Source organism: Blennius ocellaris (genome assembly GCF_963422515.1).
Source record: "Blennius ocellaris genome assembly, chromosome: 20".
NCBI lineage: Eukaryota > Metazoa > Chordata > Actinopteri > Blenniiformes > Blenniidae > Blennius > Blennius ocellaris.
In genome coordinates this window covers 14,210,842-14,236,887 of record NC_137669.1, presented here as the reverse complement: position 1 = coordinate 14,236,887, position 26,046 = coordinate 14,210,842, and the positions used below count along the sequence as shown (strand labels likewise).

General features: G+C 45.2%; 2 protein-coding genes across 2 annotated transcripts in view; both read right to left on the bottom strand.

Annotated features, from left to right (window-relative positions):
- The window catches only part of clasp2 (cytoplasmic linker associated protein 2), a 48,737-nt gene extending 41,648 nt beyond the window's left edge, over window positions 1–7,089 (bottom strand). Inside the window, exons 1-2 of the mRNA XM_080515937.1 lie at window positions 6,126–7,089; window positions 2,011–2,089 (exon numbers count right to left, since the gene is read on the bottom strand). Coding sequence (XP_080372063.1) covers window positions 2,011–2,089; window positions 6,126–6,323 — 277 coding nt within the window. The 5' untranslated portion in view covers window positions 6,324–7,089. The remainder of the gene's footprint in view (window positions 1–2,010; window positions 2,090–6,125) is intronic.
- A 3,389-nt stretch (window positions 7,090–10,478) lies between these two features.
- On the bottom strand, window positions 10,479–22,718 carry fbxl2 (F-box and leucine-rich repeat protein 2). The gene is made up of 14 exons (XM_080515935.1): window positions 22,210–22,718; window positions 18,657–18,718; window positions 15,764–15,818; window positions 15,054–15,128; window positions 14,671–14,765; window positions 14,001–14,165; window positions 13,757–13,883; window positions 12,609–12,683; window positions 12,354–12,484; window positions 12,048–12,108; window positions 11,840–11,884; window positions 11,590–11,646; window positions 11,251–11,463; window positions 10,479–10,655 (listed from the first exon to the last, which is right to left on the bottom strand). The coding sequence occupies exons 1-14, from the start codon at window positions 22,237–22,239 to the stop codon at window positions 10,548–10,550; spliced, it is 1,299 nt and encodes a 432-aa protein (XP_080372061.1). The 5' UTR covers window positions 22,240–22,718; the 3' UTR covers window positions 10,479–10,547.
- Window positions 22,719–26,046: the final 3,328 nt, after the last annotated feature.

The window sequence follows — 26,046 nt, the reverse complement described above, 5'->3', positions numbered from 1 at the left end:
TTTTTTTTTTTTTTTTTTTTTAAGTGCGAGTCTTTTCAGTGTTTTTCAATGAGCCTAAAATAAAATAAGTGAAGTGACACACTTGAGCACCACTTTAAAACACTCGTCTCTATATGTGAGCCATAATGACAGCGACATATATTTAACCGTTCCATTTTGTTAAATGGGATTTGTTCCGACACTCCGTGGAGCAGCCTCATCCTCCCAATGCAGATTCCAACATGTCGCGCTGACAGTTACTTTCTGAGCGACATGAATCTCTGGAACTCCCTCTGACATTCACACGGCGTACCGTACGCTTTATGTGTATTTGTGTTCCGTCTCAAACACACTCACGCCCCTGCCCACATTCCTCATCCGGAACATCAGCGCGAGAGTGATGTCATCTGTCCTTTCTGCATGTGTGTGCCTAAATTATGAGACAACAGCTGGTTGTCTTGGCAACAAGGACAATACTACCAAACAGTGGGGGGGAGAAAAAAATAAAAAAAAGAAGTGACAAGGGGGGTCATTGTTGTCCCAAACCACGTCATCTGCCGTAGTAAAAATTAACCCATGCAGCAAATCACTGACACTGTTACACTGCAGATAGAATATGTAGAGATACATCTAACTGTGGCAGCATTTAATCTGTCAGCTTTACTTCTATTTCTGCAATAGCCAGGCAGGATGGCCATCAGAGGAGTCTCACTGTCACACATTTAGAGCAGCAGCAGCAATAAGTCAGGCCTGGAGATCAATAGAATCACTCAAGTCTCAATGATCTCATCTTCCTCCCTTCGGTGTGTGTGTGTGTGTGTGTGTGTGTGTGTGTGTGTGTGTGTGTGTGTGTGTGTGTGTGTGTGTGTGTGTGTGTGTGTGTGTGTGTGTGTGTGTGTGTGTGTGTGTGTGTGTGTGTGTGTGTGTGTGTGCGTGCGTGCGTGCGTGCGTGCGTGCGTGCGTGCGTGCGTGCGTGCGTGCGTGCGTGCGTGCGTGCGGTGGGTGGGAGCAGGCAGAAGAACAGTGCGGGTACAGGAAAGAGGGAATGGAAGTCAGATGGATGGAGGGAGATTCCCGGGCTGGCGGTGGCCAACAGCCATGTTTCCATCATCACGTTAAAACACACACCGACACGCGCAGCTTCGCGAGGGCACTGTGCTCCTCGGTGTGTGTGTGTCTGTATATGTGTGTGGTGGATGACTCTGCACGGCCGTGACAGGTCCAGTCATCCCTGAGCTGCAGTGCAGTGTTGAGCTTGTTTGTGACAGGATCCAGTCTGGCTGACAAAGACAGCTGGCGACACCTTGAGAGGGCGCACACACACACACACACACACACACACACACACACACACACACACACACACACACGAGGGCTGGCTCTGACATAACACACACAGACACAGCCCTGAGACCTGACGCAGGGCTCAGTCCATGAGATCATGCATGTACGCTGTGACTTCGGGGTGCACTAGGGTGAGCTGCAGGAGGGTCTAACTATAGGAAGTGGAGGACGTACAGTAATACTGGGGAGGGGCGGCGCCAGCCTCCACTGTAAAGCTGCCAGTCTGTCTCTGAGGAACCACAAAGTGGAAGTGAGAGACAATATGGAAGGACATGTGACAGAGAGTCAGTAACGACTAAATAAGGACTGTGACGCTTCATGAAACGTGGGCTACTCTAACCGAGGAAAATATGGTGGATGTGCACTTTTCTCGGTAAATAACATTTCCACTCACAGCCAAAGGTGAGGTTCTCATAATACCTCTTACATTGGATGAGAATCTCCCGTGGCTGACTGTCACGTTGGTGAAAACAAGCTTGTGCATGTTTTGTCTATGAAAACTGCCACAAAAAAGCAGAAAAAGCGTTTGTGTGCATCGTAAAGGTAGTTTTAGTGAGCAACAGATAATTCCGGTTCGGTGGCTTTGCGTGCAGACTCGGTTGGAGAACAAATACAAAGCTTTCATAAACGACTTGGCTGTAAAACAGAGAAAACACAAAGTGTCGGGAGAAAAAAAAAACGTTTCACCTGTGCCCAGGTATCCTTTGAAGCGCTCTCCCATTCGATCCACAAAAGCACCGCAGATGTCTATTCCCAACAGCGTTACCTATAAAAAAAAAAAACAGAGGTGAGAGGGAGTTTATATCAGGCCATGACATTTTCTTTTTTTTGAAAATGCGTGCAACAGAGTTCATACATTTCACACCGAAAGCACTCGGTGTTACCATAGCAACCACGAACGCAGCTGAAGGCCAACGGACTGAGGATTAAAATGAGTCTTCCTGCAGAAGTGTGTGAGCATAATTTTAGATCTGATCTTAACAAAACTGTGTGGTTAGGAAGACATTGGAACATAAAAAAAAAAAAAAAAAAAAAGGCGAATTCAAGTTGTGTTCTGACGGCTGAGACGGTGAATGACGAGTCTGGCGTGTAGAAACAAGCTTTTCTCATTTATAAGTCTGCGAGCAGCTCTTTAATCTGGATAAAGTCTGGTAAAGAAATAAGACGCCGTCACCCAATGATGACTGCTGCGCTTGTAAAACCGCGTGGAATAACGTGGAAGGAAAATAATGATTAAACGGGCCGTTGAGTTTCTGTGACTTGGTTTGTTTTGCTGCGCTACAAAGGGAATTATTGGGGACTGTGGACTGCTCTGTCGGTTATAGAGGACTGTTGTGGTTGTGGCACTCCAGTGGGCTCTGGAGAGACGTCTTCCCCCCCCGACAATGAGCTCCTCTCTGCCCACGCACACTCATCTTTACACTGTACATGTGTTCACTGGAAGAACGCCTGCATTATTTTCTGATGGCAGCACTGGTTTGTTCACTTCGCTTTTGAATGGTTGTTTGCTCTCTTTTAAACTCCATTTTTTTTTAAACACTAAAGAACATTCTCCTTCCACGGAGTGACAAGAGAATTATGCAGATCCGTGTGTGATAATGTGTTTAAAAGGTCTGCAACAGAGATGCCCGACCTTGACATTTAAGCAGGTCTTTGCAGAGCGCTTTTATCCTCCATCACATGAACCTCGTGTCATAGTTAATGGCGAATAACACGCCGTTTCAAAGGTTAGTGGATGTCAACAGCTGTGGCTCTCCTGGTTACGTAACGCCGTTGTGCTACCTACAAAAACCGCTGCTAATGAAAGCAAACAGAGTGTCACTGGAGAGATTTGATTCAAAAATAAATAAATCAAATGACCCTGAAGGAGAACTACGTCTAGACAACAATATTCATAGTTCACTGGTCTGGACACATTTACATATCCATATGCTTATTTCTAATACATCTGATGCCACGTCGCCTCCCCATTCTATAGACACTTAATCTTAATATGTGTCACATATTCCAGTTTCTCGCCACGGTTCTTAGAAGCTTTTACATCGAGTCAATTTCTGGTCAAAGTGTTCCTTCAAGCAGCAAGGAATGTTTTGTGTGAATATGATGCGGCCTCTGATTTTCCAAGATACATTGCAGCCAATAAGTCATATCTTGAAAGAAAACTTTCTCAGTGACACAACTTGTCGAGGGGGGGGAGGCAGACAGATTCTTGTGTCTAAGCAGAGGAGTTTTTCCACTGTGTTTCTGATTAGGATCACATCCCACACTGCGCCGTGCTCCTGGAATGCTTGTTTTGGCAACGCGGTGGTAAAAGAAAGACGAAGGACTCAAAAAGAAAATCCATTTAAACTGTTCTCTCTAGACTCTGTCCAGGACTGACGAAAGAGTCAGACTGCTGGGGGGGGGGGGGGGGGGGGGGTTAGAATAGTTAGCCCAGGTAAGAATAGTAACAAAAAAGTGAGACATCAGGGGTGATGAAGGAAACAGAAAACAGTAATGAAGGCCAAGTAATACCAGAGAAAACTGTAATCACCTGTTCATGAAACGTGAGCTTACGGTCACTATGATTCTGACCTAATTTAGGATGAAGAGAGGAAGAAGGGGGGAACAGCAAGACAAAGAAGAAACGATACAGGATGGAAACAGCCCCCAGGCCTCCGTCACCCCCCCCCCCCAACAATCTTGGTACCCACAACCATATGGCATTTTTTTCATTTGAGGGAGACAGCAGTAAGGGGGTGAGCGATAGAAGTCACCTTGACATGAGAGAATAAATAATAACACGTGTGCCTCTCCTGCTGGGGGAAAGAAAAAGAAAAGAAAAAAAAAACCTCCTGCAGAGAAAATACCCGAATATGGCTGTGGAGTTAAATGGAAAACAAGGGCAGCAAGCAGAGAGGAAAACAAGGGACTAAATGGTCACTCTGCTATCGCTCAAATACAGTAGGAAGGTTCTGATTGAGTAATCACACACATTTTACTCCCCGTATCCAGACTGCAAGTCTCAAATTGCCAAGGTGGATTAGACATGTTGGGGGGGGGGAAAAAACAAAAAAAAAAAACTGTAAATATTCAGCCCAGTATGAATGGTTCTTTGTGGAGGCTCAGGCTGGAGTGGAGGCTGGCTGAGCCCTTTAATTCGTACACCGTGTACAGGGTTTGCTGTGGAATCTAAAGAGGCTTAAAAAGAGTTCGGGATGGAAAAACAGCAGCCCGCGGAGAGAAGTGGAACAGTCGATGAAGTGTGCAGAGCTTAGGTTACAACAATTAGCCGATGAATAAATGTCAAAGATTGAGGCAAATGCTTCAACGTTGTATTTAAGTATTAGCTGCTCTTACCGGCGCCACTTCCTGAACTACGCTTCACTTACATAATGCTGAGGTGATGTTACCATTACTAAAAAGAAGATTACAAAACGACAGCGCTTCTATGATTAAACTCCAAGGATGGTGGGGAAAAACTGCAGTGAGGACTGAGCTCCTAACGCCAAAGAATGTCCAAAGACACTTGAACATGTCTGACATAACCACAAATATACAAATTTGCATGCGTGAAGACAACAGTCTGAAACCACAATCAACCCTGAATGCATCTGATAAGTGTCTCATCTCGATCTATACAGACGGGATGCAGTATTAACGCTCTCTACAGCTTCTGAAATGCTTTCAAAGACTGACGATTTGATCAAAACTACTTGCGAATAACACCATCAAGGGGCTCATGTACTTTCTTCCCCATTCGACTGATTCATATGAAATGCCAAAGTGTGACACCTGCTTTTTTTTTTCTTTTTCTCCCCCCTCTGAAAGTCTTTAATCTCTGAATTGGATTAAAGAGGCACGGCTTGTATTTTTTCAGTCACTCCTAACCCATTCCAAGCCGTGCTCCTCTCCTCCTGTCGGCTCTGCATCATCCCTCCATCCTTTCAGGACTCGCCGTGCTGACTCAGCATCTTGCTCACAGCCGGCTCTTAATGCCCGAACCGGGAGCCTGACCGTCGCTGCTGAAAGCCCTGCCGTATAAAAGGCCTCTGAAGGGTCACAACTCACTTGTGCATCAGTGCCGAACACTGATCGCGGCTCAAGTTACAGTCTGTGTCATGGACATAGAGGAACCGGCCTGAACAAAGGGAGATACCAGAAGCTTATAGCAGCATCATATAGCACACGAATTTCAACTCACGAGTTGTGTTATGTCAACGGAAATAAAAGATTCTGGTTTTTTTTCCTGCTTTCTGTATGGATTAGTGAAGCTTTGATTATATACGACATAGAGAGCCGAGAACTTTGCATAGGCCTAAAACAAGAAGGAAAAATAGGGGAAAAAAATATAACCATAAGGTTCAGAAGGAGAGGCGGAGTGATGCAGAAGCAGCATGGGTCATAACAATGAGTCTCCCAACCCTTCCCCCCATCCCATCCCCAATTCTCCAGCCGTCTACAGTGCTGACAATGAGTCTCCTTGACACAGACACACAGTCTCGGGCAACACAACAGTAGAAAACCCCAAACAAACCACAGGAACGCCTTGCAGAATCCATTCTCTTTCTCTGGGGGAGGAATTTAAACATGTCTGCCTGTTGTTGAACTATGGCTAGACTCCCTGGCCGCCCCCAAGAACTATCTGTCCCCATTCCTTTTTTTTTAGGGTTTTGTGAGAGGAATCCATAGAATGATGAAATGTGTTACAAGCTTTGTCGGGGAACTAATATACGAGTAAAGACAATGTGCATCGTGTGTGTGTGTGTTTGACCAAATGGACAATGACTCCCCACGAGGATGACCAGCCAAGTGTCCCTCACCTTGAAATTGCTGGAGTTGACCCATCCCGTCAGCTCGTCGATGGTCTTGTCCAGCCGGGGTTTGTCCTGCTCCACGTCGGCAGATCTGTGCGGGTCGCTCAGGTAGTCCACCAGCTCCTGGCCCACCTGCAACCTGCGAGTAACGTCTTTCTGCACGACCTGCTGGTAGAAGTACTCCATGTTGTCATGTTCCTCCATCGGGCACTCGGTGCCGGGCGGCCGGGCGCTGGGGCCGGCCGGACTCGGAGGGGGGACTGTGGTCGGAGAGCCGGGGACGCGTTGGGAAATCCCGCCGAGGGGCTGAGAGACTGAGCGGCGTGGACTGCGGCTACCCGGTGTTGGATCATCAACATGCAATCCTACCGATGAATGAAGATCAATTCAGCACAGGAACCATACTCCTCGCCCCCTCCACCCAGCCAAAAAAAAAGCTCGACTTTTGCGGATGGAGCTCGCCGGTTTGATCAGCGCTTTGTTCGCTCGGACAAAACTTCAAACTTGGGAGAAACTTCTGGAAATGTGCGACGGTTACGGTCCACGAGAGGTCCCTTGAATATATCCGCATGCAGGCGAGCTGGCAGTCCGGTCTGGCTCTTGTTATGCTAACGAAAATAGCGCTTAGCCGGGGTTAGCACAGCGACCCAAACAATGCTAAGACAGCCTCACGTAGCGCTAGCCGAGCCCGCTAACGTCACTCGTCCGCAGGCCTGGCGCCTGGTTCTGCCCCGCTCCTCCGCTCCATAACCACCACACACCCCTCCCCCGGGGTGAAAAGTCCGGCAGCTGTCCGCTCCGTCTGCGGGGAACTCGCCCCAAACTTTCACAACAAGAGCTTGGACTCCCGTCCCGCGCTAATCACACCCTCTTTAATCCGTGGAACCTCTCGCTGTTACCGCCGAAGCCGCTCACCGGTTAGAGAGACTTGCGCGCTGCCGGTACCGCAGTTCACCAGGAGGCGCTACAGTGACCAGGCCGCCGGGGCTTCAGGCACCGCACAGCTAGCCACACACATTGCCTGATCAAAAATAGGAAAGTAATTCACTACGCCGTGAGCCACAAGCGTCGCTGTGTATCCAGATAACATTGTGCCTAAGTTTTATTCAGAGTGTTATCTTTACTCATGGTGCGATATTTTCTGTGAAACGTAAGAGTGAATTAGATTGTTATTGTGGGCGTGTCGGCCAGCGACGTGGTTCTTTGGTGACATCTAGCGGTGTAACGGCGTAACACACTGTGCTTAGTTTGCCGCAGTTTACTATTAAGTGAAATCAGTTCAGATCAATGACCCTCAAATTAATGTTGAGGTCTGCAGGGGGTATTTGACAGTTTCTGGTTTTCTTTTTTTTAAACTCTAAATCACGGGAAGGTGGTGTAGGCCTCATCGTGAGAATGCCTTGGATTCTACTCTGTGCTGGGATTTTGTTATTATTTGTTATTGTGTTATTTGTGTGGCGTCTGCATATTCCCCATGACATCTAGGAAACTGAAGAACGGGAAATCATGCAAAAGACTGGCATGTAGGACTGAATTCCCACAGTAATCTGTTAGATTTAGGAAATGCATGGTTTCCACCATAACTACTATTTGATATTCAGTAAAAAAAAAAAAAAAAAAAAAACATAAATATGAGGAAGACAAGTCACACTTCATCTGGAACTTAACAGAGGTTATGTTTACAGATTCACAGACAGAATACTCCCAGTTCCAGTCCAGGTTTTTTTCTCTGGGTGCATCCCACATTCCAAAACTGCTATGAGGTAATTAATGACTCTAAATTGCCCCATAGATGTGAATTCAGGTTTTGTGTGTCTCCATGTTGGCCATGTGATAGACTGGCTGGCACAGACGTAAACAAGATAGATGTATGAACTCGATAGAAAAAAGCTGAAAAAAATAAATGAGTACTTTAAACACGCGACTGCATTGTAAAAAAAAATATTGATATGCAATATATCATACATCTGTCGAAAAATGCAAAGTACAGTTTACAAGAAAATAAAAAAGGAATTTTCTCATGGAAAAAAAGTCACACAGCAGAGACAAGCCACATTTACTATTAGTCACCTTTATTTATTGATTTGCTTATTTTTTCATTTATTATTTTCTCTTTTTTTTAAACATAAAACTATTAAAACAGCTGTCAAAGAGAGGGCAATAGTATCAGAGCCAGTCAAGTCAGCTATGTATCAGAGTCCATCTGAATCTCTCTTCATATTACTATGCTTTTTTTTAGTTTTTGTTTCAGTCCTATCCATCGTCCTGCCAGTCTCCCCCTGTTTTTAAGCACTCGCCAGTCTCTTCTATAGCACAACATCAAAAGCTGCTTCTTCTTTTGTTGTATTTTCAGTGCATTAGGTGATTTTTTTTAAATGTCTCCTGCATGCAGAGACCTGCATGGCGACGCAGATACTGTTGATTTCGTGCTGATCAGGAGTGCCTGTATAGCGCGTGATAAATGGTTAGTTCCGGACCGTCTCAGTCACTGCTTACCGCTTCCCTGATGTCACGTGTGTGTTTTTGTCAGATTCAAAGAGCATTTAAGGGCTATTTAACAACATTAGATGTCACCGTACGTGTTTCCAAAGCTAATTTGAATTCCTCATGTGCCGCTTGGGACCTAAATGTATTGGGAGTACACCGAGGGTTGTCAGTAAATTGACAATTACACAAAAACTAAATAAAAATTTGCTTTCAAATACACACATTTATGTGATTGTCAAAGAGCTGAAGTGCCTTCGCCCACAGTCATTTATGCTTTTTTTTGTTTGTTTTTTTGTAGCTTTTCACAAATTTCAATTTCACTTTTAAAGCAAAGTAACACCAACATTAGCCCTGATTGATATCCAAATACACACAGCAAATGATCCCAACAGTGGCCACTTGAAATGCCTTGTATCAGTCATACTAATCACTCTAGAATATGTGTGACAAACTCGCCCTGAACAGCGCGGCACTGGAAATGTACTGATGTAAACAAGTTAGTCTGTGGTGCTAACCTAATCCATGCTGTAAACAAATGCTTTGAGTGGCCATATTGGAGCGAAGTGCGCAGGGCTACTGACAGGATTGGATCAGGGCCTACGGGCCGACGTCACCACGCGGTACACAGGAGAGGCCTCTCATCCCAGCAGCATACAGTGTCAACATAGTGCATTTAGACACCAAGGGTCTGAATCATAGGTCCTTTTTTTTTTTTTTTTTTTTTCTTCTTCTTCTTTTTTTTTCTCTCAAACAGCAACAGTATTTCTTTTACAGTTCAAAAAGAAAGACAAGCATATCTCCCTCTGTGAACAGACAGGCATAGACAATTACATAAGCACTGAAAAAAGGAAAGAAAAAAAAACCCTCCAAAACAAAACAAATTATTTTGTTGGCCGTCCCAATTATAATTGTTGTTTTTTTTATAGTGAGTTATTGTAAGTGTAATTCTTTTTTTTTTTCTGTTGCAAAACATTCTTTGTACAAACAGAATCAAAATTTCAACAGAATTTTTTTTTTTTCTCAGATGCACAAGTACGTCACATGTCCCAGCCTGTAAGTCCTGTTTCATTCTCAACTCGTCGGCGCCACAGAGCTGAGCTGATCTTGCCAAAGCTTCAGTGTTTACACCTTAAGGATGAGGATGAGGATGAGGATCCCCCCCCCCCCCCCCCCCACAGCCCACAGCCCACCAGCCCTCCTCTGCCTCGGTGCTCTGTGTTTTGGTGGTCAACGCAGAATGAATCACAGGATGGTCACATAGCGGCTGTCACGTGATTGGTTGAGATGACGCTCCAGTCAAGAGTGAGCGGCTGTCCGAGATGACGCGTCACTCTCTTCTTTTTTTCTTTTTTTTCTTTAGTCTGAACTTAATGTAATTCAGCTCCACTGTTTAGACTTCCCCCCGGCTGCAGATGTCCAGGAGCAGTCCTTCACACCCACAGGCGGCGAAGTCGGGGGGGTGGGGGGGGGGGGGGGGGGGGTGTGGGGGGTTGATGGGGAGACGCATGGAGTGGAGAACCTGTTTTTTTGTTTTTTTTTGGTCTTTTACAGCGTGAGAGAGAGAGAGAATGAGACAAGAGAAAGAGGAAAAAAGAGAGAAAGTCCATCCATCCATTCATTTTCTTCCCTCCACGTTGTCGCCCCCCCCCCCCCCCCCCCGCGGGGGGCTGCTGAAGTGCTGCACGGTGAGCGAGAGGAGAGAGAAGGGGCGGGTTCGACTGATCAGGGGATCAGTAGTGGCGATCAGTCTTTGTATTGATCGGTGATCAGGAGCAGTGAGTGGGTCCAGCCCCTCCTCTCCCGACGCCTACCACAGCCCCCCCCCCCCCCCCCCCCCCCCCCCCCCCAACCCCCCTTCCTTGCCCCCCCAAACCCCGATGTCAGCCCATTTCAGAGCAGCAGGACCTGTAGACAGAGGTGGCCCCCCCCTGGCCCTCCCTGTCAGAGGATGATGCAGCAGCGGCACAGACGCTGGCCACCTCCATGTACAGACGGCGGGGGTGTCACGGGGGCAAAGTAGGCGTGGACCTTGATCTCTGGAAGGTGGGCCTGCGTGAAGAAAAACATGCATTAATAAATTACTATAAAGAAGTTAAAAAACAACAACAATAACAACAAAAACACTGGAAGTCGGATGGATCCTTCAATGAAACTTTTTGACTGAGCAGAAAAACTATTACAGACCGCTATTACCATCTCTTCATAATGTCAAACATGTTATATTATGATAAATGTCATGATAAGACATTTCGTGAAGAAGCAGCTTCGCAAATATGCAACAGTTAGTCAACCGTCTCGACATTGAAGATAAAGTAATATTCTCCCACATTCTCCATTCCATCCATCTCCATTCTCCCACACTCGTGAGTGGATGCATTCACAGAGGTATAAATAAATATCAAGCAAGATGAATTGCTTTAGTTAATGTCGATTTTTTTTTTTTTTTTCCCCCCCCCAACTTAAGGGGAGAAAACGCTGGAGCTGATAAAGGTCGGGCCGGACACATAGTTAATCAGAGGGCAAATACAGAGACGAGCACCTGCGGGGAAACTTCGGAGTAAGTAATTAACCTTCGACGATGAACCGCTCATTCAACAAAGAGAAAAAAAACCCAACACGTGTGCTTTCGCCAACGTCCACTGACCCTGATGCGCTTGATGCCGGCCCTGGTGACCTGCTGACAGTCGTAGAGCTCGATGCGCTCCAGCCGATGGCAGCTTTTCAGGTGCTCGAGGGTCACGTCCGTGATGAGGGGGCAGTTGTCCAGCTCCACCACGGTGAGGCGCTCTTGGCCGCAGGTGCTGCCGCTCAGGGCTCTGATGCCGTCGTCCGTGATCAGCTCACAGTGGGACAGGGACTGTCCGAGGCACGGGAGACGGGAGACACAGAGGTGGACGGATTAGAGGTCAAACGGGGGCATAAAGACAAGGCCGAGACAGAAGCTGGCACACACTCAGTCCCGCAAGGGGGGGGGGATGTTTACCAGTGCTTGCAGGCGAGGGCAGTGGATTGACAGCTGAACCAGGGTGTTATCTGTCACCTGAGGAGAGGACAGGCTTGGTTAGCGGACTGTTCTTTCCTGTCCAAGGACAGCTGCGAGGCTCAACGCGCAAGTCTTCATAGGCGTGTGTGTGTGTGTGTGTGTTCATGTCCCACTATTTCACTATAATCAGATTCCTACTCAAAGAAAGAAATCAAAGCCAATAACTCCTCAGACAAGGAAATTCTCTTACCAAAATACATTCTTCTAAGTCCATTTTTTCAAGCTCGTGACAATTCTGTGAAGATAAACACATTGTTTCGTGAGGATGGCATTTGTATTTGACCGAGAGAGAGAGAGAGAGAGAGAGAGAGAATGAAATTGATGGTTTTTGTAATAAAAAGCCTGCAAGATTAAAAAAAACAAAACAACAGTCGTCAGCAAATAAAATGAAAACTCACTCTGGCCAGCACAGTGAACCCAGCGTCCGTAACATGGGAGCATCGTGCAGCTTCAAGAATCCTTCAGACATAAAAACAAACCACTTTGGCTGTGTGCTACCGGAAGTACTGTTTTGACACACTTTTTTTTAATGTATTTACTTAAGTTGACAACAATAGTTTGCAAGGCAGAGTCGGCTGCACCGTGTATAATACTGTATCCTATAACCAATACAGTAAATGATTCTTAGATATTATTGTCTATTTGTGTTTGATGAGGATCGTGGGATAGATGTATGTGTGTGTGTGTGTGTGTGTTTATCTTACTTGAGTCGGGGACAGTTGAGTCCCAGTGCAGTGAGAGAGGCATCAGTGATGTTGCTGCAGCCAGACACACACAGGATCTGCAGCTTGTGGCATCCTCGGCACAGGCTGACCAATCCTTCATCGGTTATTTGCTGGCGGCAAAGAGACGGACAAAACGAGTTACGAAAACACAGAAGCGGTACAGACATGTCCCTCTTGCATTGTTATCTCTGCCCCCCCCCCCCTTTGTATCTCAAATCAAATGTTTCTTCTTACTGTGCAGGACTGCATATTGATGGTGGTGAGTTCTGGGCAGTTTTTCTGAAGGTGTTTCAAAGCTCCGTCATCCAACTGGGTAAAAATGAAAAAAACAAAACAAAACAAAAACAAACAAAAAAACTGAGTCAGGATTCAAGACACACATTTGATAATTTTTTTATAATCTACAATTTCAGCTCCAAAATGGGTGAGTATAAATACATAATTATTTTCAAAGCTGTTTTAGGAGCAGCACCACCTTTTACAGCCTTCAGGTGTTTTGTCTAAACTATTATGTTGCAATACTTTTCAAGGAGAGCTTTCACTTCCTATTTTGTCAAAAGGGGAAATTCTTACTGCGCAAAAAGTTGCTATTAATAAAGACGAGATATGAATAAGATGTTCAATCATGAATTAAATGCTGGTTAATGATGGTTATTGTCTGATGAAACATAAAAAACTCCCTGGTCTGTTTTGTTTTTCAATGTGTATATTTTATTTATGATGTCGGTGTATTGCTACTGTCATTTGTAAATAAAAATAAAACCCAACAGCTGATCCATAGGCATCTCATCATATTGTTTCATTTTCATGCCTGAATAAGGGAACAACTATGTCAATTCTACAGAAAATTGATTTTCTGTAGAGAAAAACTCAACAGAAAGCAACTAAGACAAAAAAAATATCAAATGATTTGCCAAAAATGCCAAAGGAAGGAGAATGTAAAAAAAAAAAGATTAGAAAAGAAAAGCAGTCCAGGATTTGGTTTATATCTGTTTTTTAGTGGGCTGTTTTATCATTGGCATTTAACTTCTTTCTCAGCTGAAGCAAATTAAAAACTAATTTCACATAAAATGAGAGGAACACACTCTTTAAGAGTGCACATTTTAATGCATTAAGAGTTTTATGCAGTCATCTTCTTTTAAAACAATTCTAACGTTTGAAGATGTAAATTTGTAAAAACATAAATCCTAACAAAGCATCCTTGAGTTGAACACAACCATCGAGGAACAGGTCGAAAAAAGCTTCCTTATATATGCGTAAAGAACGGTTTGAGTTGCATGAGATGAATGTATTGCCTCTGGATCAGTAAAACTCACCAAACTAAACAAACAAATTCCCACTATGGGGGAACAAAGAAGCAGGACTCTGTGATGTCACTGTACCTGTGTGCAACCTCTGAGGAACAGAGCTCGTAAACCAGTGCAGCCTCTGGCCAGCGCCTCGATGCCGTCACGCGTGATCTGGTCACACCACGACAGGTTCAACATCTCCAGCATCCTGCAGCCGTCGCTGAACGCGCGCATGCATGGATAAAGACAAAACACGGGAGGGCACGTCGAGTAAATGGAAAGGGCGTGTGCGGGCCGAGCCGTTAAGAAAAAAAGGGGGTATAGGGGTCTGAACTACCTGAGGGCCTTGAGGGAGTGGTTGCTGACGGACACGCAGGAAGTGAGATCCAGATGTTTGAGTTTGGAGCAAAACTTGCTGAGGCTGAGGCAGGTGCTGTCTGTGATTTTAGTGCAGCCGTTCAAGTTCAGCACCTCGATGTTCCGGCAGTTCTGTGCGAACGTCCTGGCGAACACAAACAGCAGAGACGAGAATGACGACCTCTCGAGAGCTCAATTTGTTCAGTGAATAAGATGTCAGATGCCGGGAGTTGCTCTGGATCCAATTAACAAAGCCATCGACTGACCCAAGGGAGTCTGTCTGTACAGCAGAAGCACATTTCTTTCTCATGTGTATTTCTCTGCGACCAAAGATGTACAATGTTTACTTGCAAAATGCAAAAAAAATTCACTAAAATTACACCACTATTAGTCTTCCTTTCTCTTGTTTGTTTTTCTTTGTTTGTCCACGATCAAGTGAGATTAAACGGAACACAAACAGAGGTTCTTTGCACAGAGTCCCTCGGGACGGAGAAAAGAAGGAGCTGCGTAAGAGTTCAGACAGAGCCGCACAGAGACTAAAACGCAGCGAGCGGTGAATTCGACGGGAGAGCAACATTCGGCGAGAGTCAGAGCGGGGGCTCGCTCGTCACGTCGCAGCGTGTCGGGGGGAAGGAAAATGTGACTCTCACTTCATGGAGGCATCTCCGACACTCAGGCAGCCCCTGAGGCTCAGCTGCCTCAGGAAACCTCCGCAACGCTTCGAAATGTTCTCCACCACCCGGCCCTGAGAGAGAGAGAGAGACAGAGAGACAGAGCGAGTGAGCGAGAGAGAGAGAGAGTGACATGACTTGGGCCACAGGACACAGGATCAGCTATGACGTCACAGTCGGCACCAAAGCCTACTGACCCAGCACTAAGCCCTGGGCTGGATAATGCTACTCAACAAGCGCTCACAATCACACATACACACACACACACGCCCATGCAGCAAACACAGCCAATGCAAACAAGCGCCGTCCGTTCGAGGCCGAGCGCCTCCCCTCCTCTCCCGTCACGTCGGCACGCCGCTCACCTCGATGTCCGTCTGGAAGTTGAACAGGTCGATCTTCTGCCAATTACTACCATCGAGGGCCAGGACGTTCCACGCCTGAGAGGTTTGACAGGTTGTGGAAAGCGTGGGGGGGAAAAAAAGAGGTGTGAATGTTTTCATCAAATAATACAAAACAAAATACGAGGGGACCAGTTTTCCCATCTTTTCCGTTTGTCATTCATTTTTCTCAAAACAACCCCGGTAGTCGGGCGAATCATCTTTTTTGTCAACGCTTTCTGGTGTTCAAAACATAAGTGTAATAAATCAAAGCAAATAAGGCTCCATCAACCACTGTTTGAAATTAGGATCCAATTATCCTGAAATGACAACAACAAAAAAAGCTTGATGTGACATTGTCAAAGATTATCATAAGACTCTGGTATCCCCTTAAGAATACACTCGAGCTGCTGTAATAAAACGTGCCACTGCAGCTCTGCAATCACAGTCTGCATGCCAAAGATTTGTCATTTCTCAGATACCTCATTCATAAAAGGGTTTCAGCTGCAATGCACAACAGTGAGGCAGAGGTTCACTTACACTGAACCAGCAGAGGGCACTATATTTGGGATATTTCGAGTATTCCAGAAATAACACAAGGGCTTGATGCTGTTTACAGTATAACTTAATGGTTTCTTCACCATATACACAAAAGTGTCTGTTTGTTCACACTGTGCGGTTTGGGCGGTGCTTACCTTGGATACCTGGGCACATCTACAGAGTGTGACCACATCGAGATAGGAAAAGATTCTAGAAACAGAGAGAAAAAGGGAGGGTGAGCTTCGTGATTACTCACAGCTCTGTGTCTGACTTTTCTTTCTCATGCTGTGTTGGCATATGGTTTTAATTTTTTTTTAAATGTGAGAGGAGAACAGTCCCTTGTGTTTGGGAGCAGGAGAGCCCCACAGCCAGTGTTTGAGCTGTGGGCCGCCCGACCACAAAGGGCCGCATGCAGCCGGCTACTGGGTCAGCTCAATCCATTAATCTGCCAATGAGTAATCTCTGGCACTCAGACAGGCAAGGCCACGGACATGCCGGGACGGACGGACGGATGTATACGCAAATATCGGAGGCTACACATGCTGGCATGCGGAGATGAAGCCAAATATGCACAACCCCTCCCCAAAACTCAGCCATCAAACAGCCCGTGGCTGTTCACAGAAGGGACTTTAGGGGAATCTATAGAAATTCGAGGTATTCAGAGAGCTGTCATGATGCCAAAGCTTTGAGTGCAGCTGGGGTCTGAATGTCCTTTTAACCCTCTGAAACAGGGGCAGGCCATTGTTTCTTTCTTATAGACAGACAAAGCCTGTGTGTTTTGATGTGTAGGGCCAGGGCATGTTGGGACATGCCTGTACAATCTATACCGGAGTCTTGCGTTGGGGCGTACGCGGCAACAATTGACCAAGAGCGACTCGCTGAGACAGCTACACAAATATACTTTTTGCTCACTGAAGTCATTGCAGGCCAGCGGAGAAGCTGACCAACGGAGCCCATCGACCTCCCTCCTAATAACTGGTTAATGGCTTCGACGCTAATCATTGATTGACTGTCTGTTTCAATGAAACACAATCTGGCTTCCCATTATGCGAGCGAGGGAGGTCTTTTACGAACCACGTAAGAATTCTGTTAGCCATAATAACAGGGACACAATCAGTCAATCTGGCCCTGCAAGTACAGTTAAAGGACTGTTAACCTGAAGCGAGATCGCTGGGCACAGATAATTCACACGACAGACATTTTCAGAGAGAAGAGAAACACCAGAAAGGAAGTGCTGACCAATAAAGCGAAAACAGAGATGTACAACGTCAAGGGGCGATCTGTGTTTTCTTGTTTGCATACACTCTGGGAAGCAGTCATGCTGCCACTGAACACAGACAGGAAGAAAAATAAGCTAATAGCTCCGACTGCCGTGGTTGACCTGGCCCGGCTACGGCCGCTTCTTTGGACAAGGTACACACCAAGAACCTAATGAAGCACGGTTCCTTTTTGTTGGCTAAATGTACAACCTGTCCCTTCAAGCGTGGCTAGATAAGAGCGCGTCGAGCCTCCGCCACAAGTCTGGGACTGGTTGCCATAGTAACAGCATAGACATGAATTTTGGGTGGTGGGGAAGATGCTGAGTCAGCGGTTCCCGGGTGAGAGGACTGCCTGTCAAATGAAGTTCTTCGAATGTGGCGGCGCAGTTTTCACAGTTTACATCCGTGCAGCGCTGGCCCAGATAACAGCTGTTTACAGCGAGTATGAAAACAAGTCAGGCACTGTCAGTGATGAATTACACATAAACAGGAATGCTAATGACAGGGCTTCCTTAACAGACTGCCAATTAATAACTGAACAAAGAGTCAGGACGTTTGTGTCTGGTAGGTTATCGATTTGTTGTGAAAAGGCTTCTTGGCAATACATGCTACAACATTGTTGACTGTTTCCTTATTAAAGTGCCACATTTGTGGGATGGGCAACAGATTTGAGGAAAAAAAAAATCTACAAATTCCCCTTTGAGCTCTGGTGCCCCCAAGATGTTGACAGTCCACTGTCTTAAGGTCATTTATCGATGCAGAAAGAAGCTGCAACCAGTTGTAGTTGCATATCTCCACAGATTGGGGAACCCTATCCTCCAGGATGCTGGCGCAGAGCCGGGGCTCAGTGGAGACGACCTCGAAGAAATTGGGAGCAAAAAACCTGCCGGCACTCAAAACCTGGAACCTGAACAGACACTTACGGGATCGGCGTACCGTTTGCACCAACACGACCAGCACAGATTACTGGAGGGTAGTTTAGTATTTCAGATTGAAACTAAACTATATGTTTAAAAAAAAAAAAGAAAAAAGAAAAAGCTTAATTCAATCTCATTTAAAAAATCTGAATTACTGCTATCCGAAAAAGTTTTCCTCACAGCCGATGTCGTGAAGCTATCTCCACATGACACATGTGACCCGCTCGTGTGCTGTTACCAGTGAGTGTGTGTGCAAGCGCTGGTTTTTTTTTCCAGCCGACCAGTGAGAGTATGCTGGTTCTAATGGGTGTATTGGTAGTCTCTATGGAGTGCAGATGGAGCAGCAGAAGAGCACAGCACTGCGGAATTCCCCACCAGCTAAGACAAGCTATTTATAGCACGGGTGCACACACACACATACACACACACACACACACATACACACACAGTTTGCCCAGAAGTGTTTCACACATGCACACACAAACATATACCTCTCAAGTGCAGAAATAAACACATCAGCTGATCTGCATGCAGGTGCATCCTTTTTTCACCTTGTGATCAAACACACCCAAAACAAACACCCGTACAGATGCGGGGGCGAAGGGTTTGTTTGATTTATGGATCGAGTGCAGATGCTCTGGGACAAAATATTGGTCTGTAGGTCACACAGTTAACAGGAGCGAACACGCGTCACAGATACACAACGAGTGGCATATCACACACACACACAGTTTGAGGCTGCTTCAGATAGTGAGTAAGTCTGACTAAAGCTCTTGTCCCGGGGGGGTGTTGTGTTGTGTTGTGTTGTGTTGTGTCGTGTTGTCTTTAGTGAGTGTGAATGGGTAAAGGACATGGCGTATTCTCAGTCTTACCTAAGCAGAAGCTCTTTGGGGAGCTTCTTGTTAATCGGGGCTTCATCGCTGTTTGAGAATACCTGCCAAGACACAAAATAAACAACAACAGTCAAGGCGTTTGCCGTTTCGAAGGTGTGTGTGGCACTGACACGGCGAAAGCCAATGTCATGGATACACCCCATGAACGCACAGACCCTCGCGTCATGTTTGCAGTGGCTCCCGAGATACAAGCTGTCACTTCCTTAACCCATTGTAATAAAAACACCAGGCCTGCATTTGGCTTTCCACTTCCCCTCCTTACAAGATTATAATTCTGTTAGCCTGGTCAGCTTGTTGGCATGCTTATCTCAATTAGTCTACTCGCTGGATGTCTGGCCATCTGCTGAGAGGGACACGCACACGCACACACACACACACACCCAGGTGATTCGAGTCAGACCTCTCGGCGCGCGAAGCAGAACAGAAGCAGAACATTCTAGAATCAGGTGGGCCGTAGTCAGCCATGAATTTAAATTATGGCAAACACCCACATTCGCTGTGCCTCCGCAGACACGCATCCTGCCAGCGATATACACTTGTATTCTCAAAGACTCAGGAACCCTGTCTAATGAGGGGAGACTCCCTGCTGCTTTGTGCGCAAAACACTGAAATGCAAAAGCACAAAAGGCACAGGAATAAGCAGAGGTCTGTTTCTGGCTGTGGCGAGCTGCACGACAGACACCTCCTCCTTGAAACGGAAAGCAGTAAAGTGCAGGGGAAGACGGGGGGGATGCCTGAAGTTAGCAAGAAAAGGGGACAAACAAATAAACTGAAATATGGCCAATAGAACTGGGAGAACCTGTATAAAAGTCTTAACGCCAGTGTGAGACTGCAGGGAGAGCACAAAGAGTGAGGAAATGAAATCCATTTGAGAGGAAGCGAGATCAAAAAGAAAAAGAAAAAAAGTCCAGCTGAAGTTGGGTAAAATATTAACATTGCCGGTTTGAATTTTAACATCCCTGCTTGACGAAGTCGGAAAATATTGATTAACCATCAGCAAGACATAATTAAAGTCTTTACTGCTCCCTGTACACACCTGTTATGGATAATGCATTGACACATGCACAGACCGTTGAGTTAAGTGTTATTGTGTCGTAAAGCGTATCGACTCTCCCGTAAAGCCAGAGGCGGCTCAGGAATTGAAACTAAATTTAGACTCCAAACCACCTCTGTAACATATCAGCCACCTCTGACCTCTCTCTCCACAGAAACATGGCTTCACGTCACACATGGGCCAACAAGAAGCTCACAGACCTTAAATACAAGGTGATACATTTTTTTTTTTAAATAACAACAATATTCCATTTAATCAAATGCAGCTTGTCGCAAATTATTGAGATTTTTTTTTTTGCATTCATAAAATACAAAAAAAAAAAAAAGGGAGTGTATTTACTTTAGTTTGAATCATTCTGGCATCACAAAGTTTTCATCTCAAGCACATTGGTGTCCTCATCCTCAGAGCAAGAAAAGCAGCATTCCTCAGCAGGGAGCTCTGCTCTGCAGTCATGTTCCTGTTCCTCGACAGTGTACAACAGGGTCAGTGCACAAACTTGTTGTTAGAACCTGCATAGCTCAGATCTGGAGTTTCACTGCGACGTTAAAGCAAACGTGAAGCCGTTTAGACCCGGGGTCATTTGCTGCATCCAATTTCAGGCGTGCAACACGTCAGCCCGAAGGGCCTGGTGCCAGCCAGGTGTTGTGTGGCACAGGGGGAGGAGGGAGGGAGGGGGGGGGGGGGTGTCTACAAGTCTTCAGATACGTCCGACCCACACAGGCTTGTTTCCCCACATCGAAGAAGCTTACAAGCTCTGCTGAGAAATCTACTGATGTGGCAACACACACCTGCACGGCTCACGCCTTTCACTCTCGTTCACTCACACACACACGCATGCCAACACCGGACCGAGGAAGTCAAGTACTATCAAGTCAAATCAAAAAGAATCTCAACAATGTGCTCCGTTCCAGATGAACCACAGCTCGCAGGACCTTGGTAACCAGTTGAACCAGGTGATTTAACTCCATAACGTGAAGGGAAAGCTGACACGGCACAACGTAATGCTCATTATTGCTGGGGAGACATTAGGGACTCATGTTAAAGGCTTATTAATGAATAAAGGAAAGATTTCATCTATCTTCTGTAGCCCTTAGTCCAACTTTTGGTTTCAGAAAGCCTTTAACACCTTACAGTGTGGAAAAAGGGTAGGGTACCCCCCCTCCCACCGGGGATAGAAAAACCACACACACATTCACACCTATGGTCCATTTCGAGAAACCATCCATCCATACATCCACTTTCCCACTCCATCCAACCTGCCGTTGTGGGGATCTGACCAGTCCATCACAGAGGAAACAGAGAAAAACAGAGTCACGTTCACACCTCAGGGAAACATTAGAGTCACCAAAACTGAACGACCGGGGGAAAGGAAAGCTCATTTAAAGATTACAAGGTACATTTTCCTTGTAATGTTGTAGTGTAGACATTTTTTTTTTTAATAACTTCCTAGTCGATGATGTTGTAGAAAATTAGAAAGTGTCAGTAATATTACAGGCACCACTGACTTACAGGAAAACAATATTAGGAACACCTCGACATATTACAAAGTGTTACACCACCAAACCTCAATCATCTGCATTAAAGAAAAAGGATTGTGGCCGTGTAGTTCTGTGGTTGTACAATTTTATACAAATAGGAACAAGTAGGACCACGATAAGGGCAGATGTTGTTCATCCGTCCATCTTCTATGGCTGTTGATTTAATTCAGTGTCACAGGGCACTGGAGCTGATCTGGGTTGACGATCTACTGAATGTTGTGTGTACATCCTGGACAGCCTGCCAGGGCATCCCAGGACAAACAGAGAGACAGACAAGTCACACACTCATTACCTTCACATGCATGTTTTTTTAGGGGGCTTTGGTTAGGAAACCCACACGAGATGATGACAAGCAAAATCTGGACTAAATAATAAACAAGAAAAAGAAACAACTAACAAATAGAAGACAATGTTTAACACTTTTGTCTGGAGATGTTGTGGGAAGACACAAAGCTTTGAGACTATTAAGGGAGTGTCCCCACACACACAAAGAAATCCAGCCGGTGGCCCCTGTCATTCACAGATATTAAAAAAAGGTGTCACAGTGTCCAACTGTGATCTGATGACTAATTATTATTATTATGACATGTTGCTGGTATTCTCTTATTTGTCTCTTGAGAGCCCGTCACCCCAGCTTGACAGCCCCCGGGCCCTGACATAGTGACTGTCCTCGGCCACAGCCCTCCGCGGTCCCGCAGTCCTCAGCACCATGTTGTCGCTGGCTGGTGCGGCAGGACAACAACAGGATTTCGGATTACCCTTGACCAACAACACGCCTCGGCTCCTGTGACTGCGTGTAATACCCGGACCACACACACACACACGCACACATATATACATATATACATAAACACACACTTTGCTTATACAAGACACACGACTCCCACGTCTAGTAGAAACAAGCAGTTGAACCGTTGGTGGTCCACTCCCTCTGTCATACCTCGAACCGGCCCTTGGTGATACCGTTCATGTCTGCGGCGGCTCGTCCGCTGCTGCTCGCCGTCGAAGCGCCGTTATTGTTGTTGTTGTTGTTTTTTTTCTTTTTGTCGCCGTTTTATTTTTGATCGAGTGTTTATTTTTCTTTTCAATATTTGTTTTTTTTTTTTTTTTTTTTTTTTTTTTTTTTAAAGGGGAGCCACGGGGCTGGAGCTGGGTCTCCAGACCCTCCTCTCCTCCGCTCCTCCACCACCCCCAGCCGCCAGCGAGGCTCCGGTCTTCTCCCCCCCCCACCACCACCACCACCCGGGTGTCAGCGGCGGCGGCGGCGGCGGCGGTGCGGGCGTCGGTCCCGGCCGGCCTGCGGTATCGTCAACGCTGTGTCGGAGAGCGGCGGCTCCCCAGCCCGTCTCATCACACTGGGCTACCAAAATAACAATAATAACATGGACGGTCTGTCAAGTGACTTCACTTCCGCCTCTCCCTGCATCGCTCCAGCGCCAGTCGGCTTGGCTCGACAGCCCCCCCCCCCCCCGAAATCCACGCAAGAAGTTCAGGAAAAACACGCGCGGCGCGCCGCACCGACGTCTCCGGTCATTTCTCTTCGCGGCGTGGACTCCCCCCCACCTCTCCACCACGCAGATCTCACGCGATCCGCGCGCCGCCGACACTGCTCCGTGTTCTGTTTACTTGCGGGGAAAGGGGCGGGCCGACGTGACGTCACTGCTGCGGGAAAAGCACGCGTGGTCGATTTGTTTTGATTGTGGTTCTCTTGCAGGGATTTTTTTTTGGGGGGGTGGGGGGATGTGGGGGGTTGACCACAGCGAGGTCACGTTCTGGACGCTATCGAGCCGAGCGGCTGTGACCGGGTGCGGTACCGGGACGTGACCTGATGCGAACCCGTGGCTCCGGTTGTGGAGGAGGAAGAGGAGGAGGAAGAGGAGGAAGAGGAGGAGGACACCCGCAACTGTGGACCCCAGATTCAGAGCACAAGATTCTCCTCTGCGGAAGAAATCTGTAACACCGCCGAGGCTCCCAACTACACACTCACACACACACACACACACACACACACACACACACACACACACACACACACACACACACACACACACACACACACACACACACACACACACACACACACACACGGATTACAGCAGTGTGTTGTCCTGGGATAACCTCACATCTCGCGACCTGGTATTACTCTTACTTTTAAATGTGCCGTGCACAGAGAGACTGCAGAGTTACATCAGTTCACAACCGGAGCTCAGCAGGATAAAATAACCTGATGACGAGCAGGGCTGCACTCAGATCAGTTGAGATGCAGGCGCTCTGGCGGATTAAAGGAAACCCTTTACATACTAATGTCAGCATATTTGATTTGGGGTTGTGCGGGGCTGCACGCTGTGTAATATGTGCGGTCTTTACACAATTTGTTTTTAATCAAGTCATTTGCAATTGTTCCAACCATGCAACATTTGACAGTGAAAAGAGGGATCAGTGCGAGACACGTTGGTAAAACATTTAAAACACATTCACAGCAACCACTGACAGTGATTATTCAGTTATAAAGCAAAACCATGTACTCAAGAAGAGAAAGATTCACACTTGGATCTTGCAGAGTGGACAACATGTAAACGTCACACCCGTTAACCCACGACCTTTGACCCCCGACAGCCCCAGTGTTTACACAATGAATGCTCAATAAATAGAAGCCAATAAAAGCCACATTTACACAGTACACATTAATATTAATCATACTAAGGCTGGGTTTGGTGTGACCTCGATAAAATCAAATTAAATGAAACTAAATGGCATTAAATTGCATTAAATTAAAATAAAACAAAATAAAACAAAGTAAAACAAAATAAAGTAAAACAAAATAAAATAAAATAAAATAAAATAAAGTACAACAAAATAAAATAAAATAAAATAAAATAAAATAAAATAAAATAAAATAAAATAAAATGAAATAAAATAAAATAAAATAAAATAAAATAAAATAAAATAAAATAAAATAAAATAAAATAAAATAAAATAAAATAAAATAAAATAAAATAAAATAAAATAAAGTAAATGTGTTACTGTTGTAATAACTTTCTTTGAGAGACACTGACTTTGATATGCAATTATATTCTCGGTATGCATATCCACTACTATCCAAAAGGAGGTGCTGCGACACCCTCAGCAACCCTACTTCCCACAGCCCCTTTAAATATAACAATTTAAATATTTCTGCTACTTGGGCTGGTTATTTGCTGTAAGTCACTATCATTTGAGCATCTTGTTCTTGGCTCTTTGTATTTTTGTATTTATTTTTTGTTCTCTTTATGTCCAGTTTACTACTTTTCTTCTGGTACTTGAGACAGAAAAAGTGGCACAGTTACAACACCTCGTGGTATTACAAAACTGGTGAAGCTACAACTTGTTGGCAAGCTTGTTAACTCAAGATTTCTCTGTAACATTCAGATATCAAGTATTGCCATTTTTACATGTTTTATATTACAGATTATACCTTTTCCAATTACATATTTGAAAAAACATTACACGCATCTTGCTTTGCACATGTATTGATTTTTTTTTTCATTCTACCTAATATTCACAAATGTTGCTTGCAGCTTTCGAAATGTGCTTCAGATTGAGCTGCAGCCAGATTAGAGTCACAGATCAAGAACAAAAGTGTATTTTCAGCAGTTCTCCACTCATATCGCCAGAGGTCGCTCTTGTGCAACCAGCTCTCAGGTCATAGTCGTAAAATCTGAATATTTACTCTATTAATACAGCTTGACGTTGCCAAAATGAAACATACGATTTCACCATCTTGCCACGAGAAAAGAAAGTTGAGCTCATGCTCAACCACAAATAGCACAATTTAAATAATCAAATCTGATTTTTACTGAAAATCTATACAGCTAAATGCCTACTTTCAATTGCATTGAAGAGAGTTTTAGAAACTCAGGTAAAGGATTTGACATCCTTCATATATTAAGTCACACCTGAGGGCATGGTGGGATGCATTACCTTACACTGATTACAAAGAGCAAAGAAATACGTTTCCCCTACATCCACAGAATCACTGTGCCTGCAGCTTCAGATTGCCTCTGTTGCAATACATCCTGCACATTTCACCGGGGAAATGTCACAGCACTGAAAGCCCAGGCGTGAAAAACTGAATTAATCATGTTTTTATGACTTCGTGCCTCTGTCAGGAAAACTTTAATCACCATGCACCCAACCTGTTTTGACCTATCTGAAATGTCAGGTATGCTTCACAGATATATAATTGATCTTTTTATTATCATTTAATTTTGTTATTAGTTTTGATGAATGCTTTTTTTTCCAATGAATAAGCCTAGTTTTTCATCCAGTTTGCATTCCAGGTTCAATTAGTGGCCCCAATTCTGATACATCATTAAATTATCAGTTACAATTCAGCTCTCTGGTAGAGAGAAGGACAATTTTGCGCCCATAACTATGATCAAAGTTCATCTTTTAACTTATTTGAAGGTCGTTTGTTATAAGCAATCACAAACTTCCCTTGAAACCCACGTTAAACTATATAATACAGTTTTCTGGAAAAAAAACAACTCACATATTAAACAGTTTGAGGTTTATTCACACCTTTAAAATCGAGTTTTCAAAATGGGATATAACGTATGTGCATCTGCATGCAAGAATACAATTTACATACAACGTAATTTTTTTTAAATTCATCTCTGTGCTACCCCGTCCCGCTGCATTGCATAGTAATTAACAAGCTCTCATCGACAGTCAAATTAATTAACTCTGTTCTTTGAATGGGTCCACGCCCTTCTCGTCCCGACTCTGCTGTGGCTGG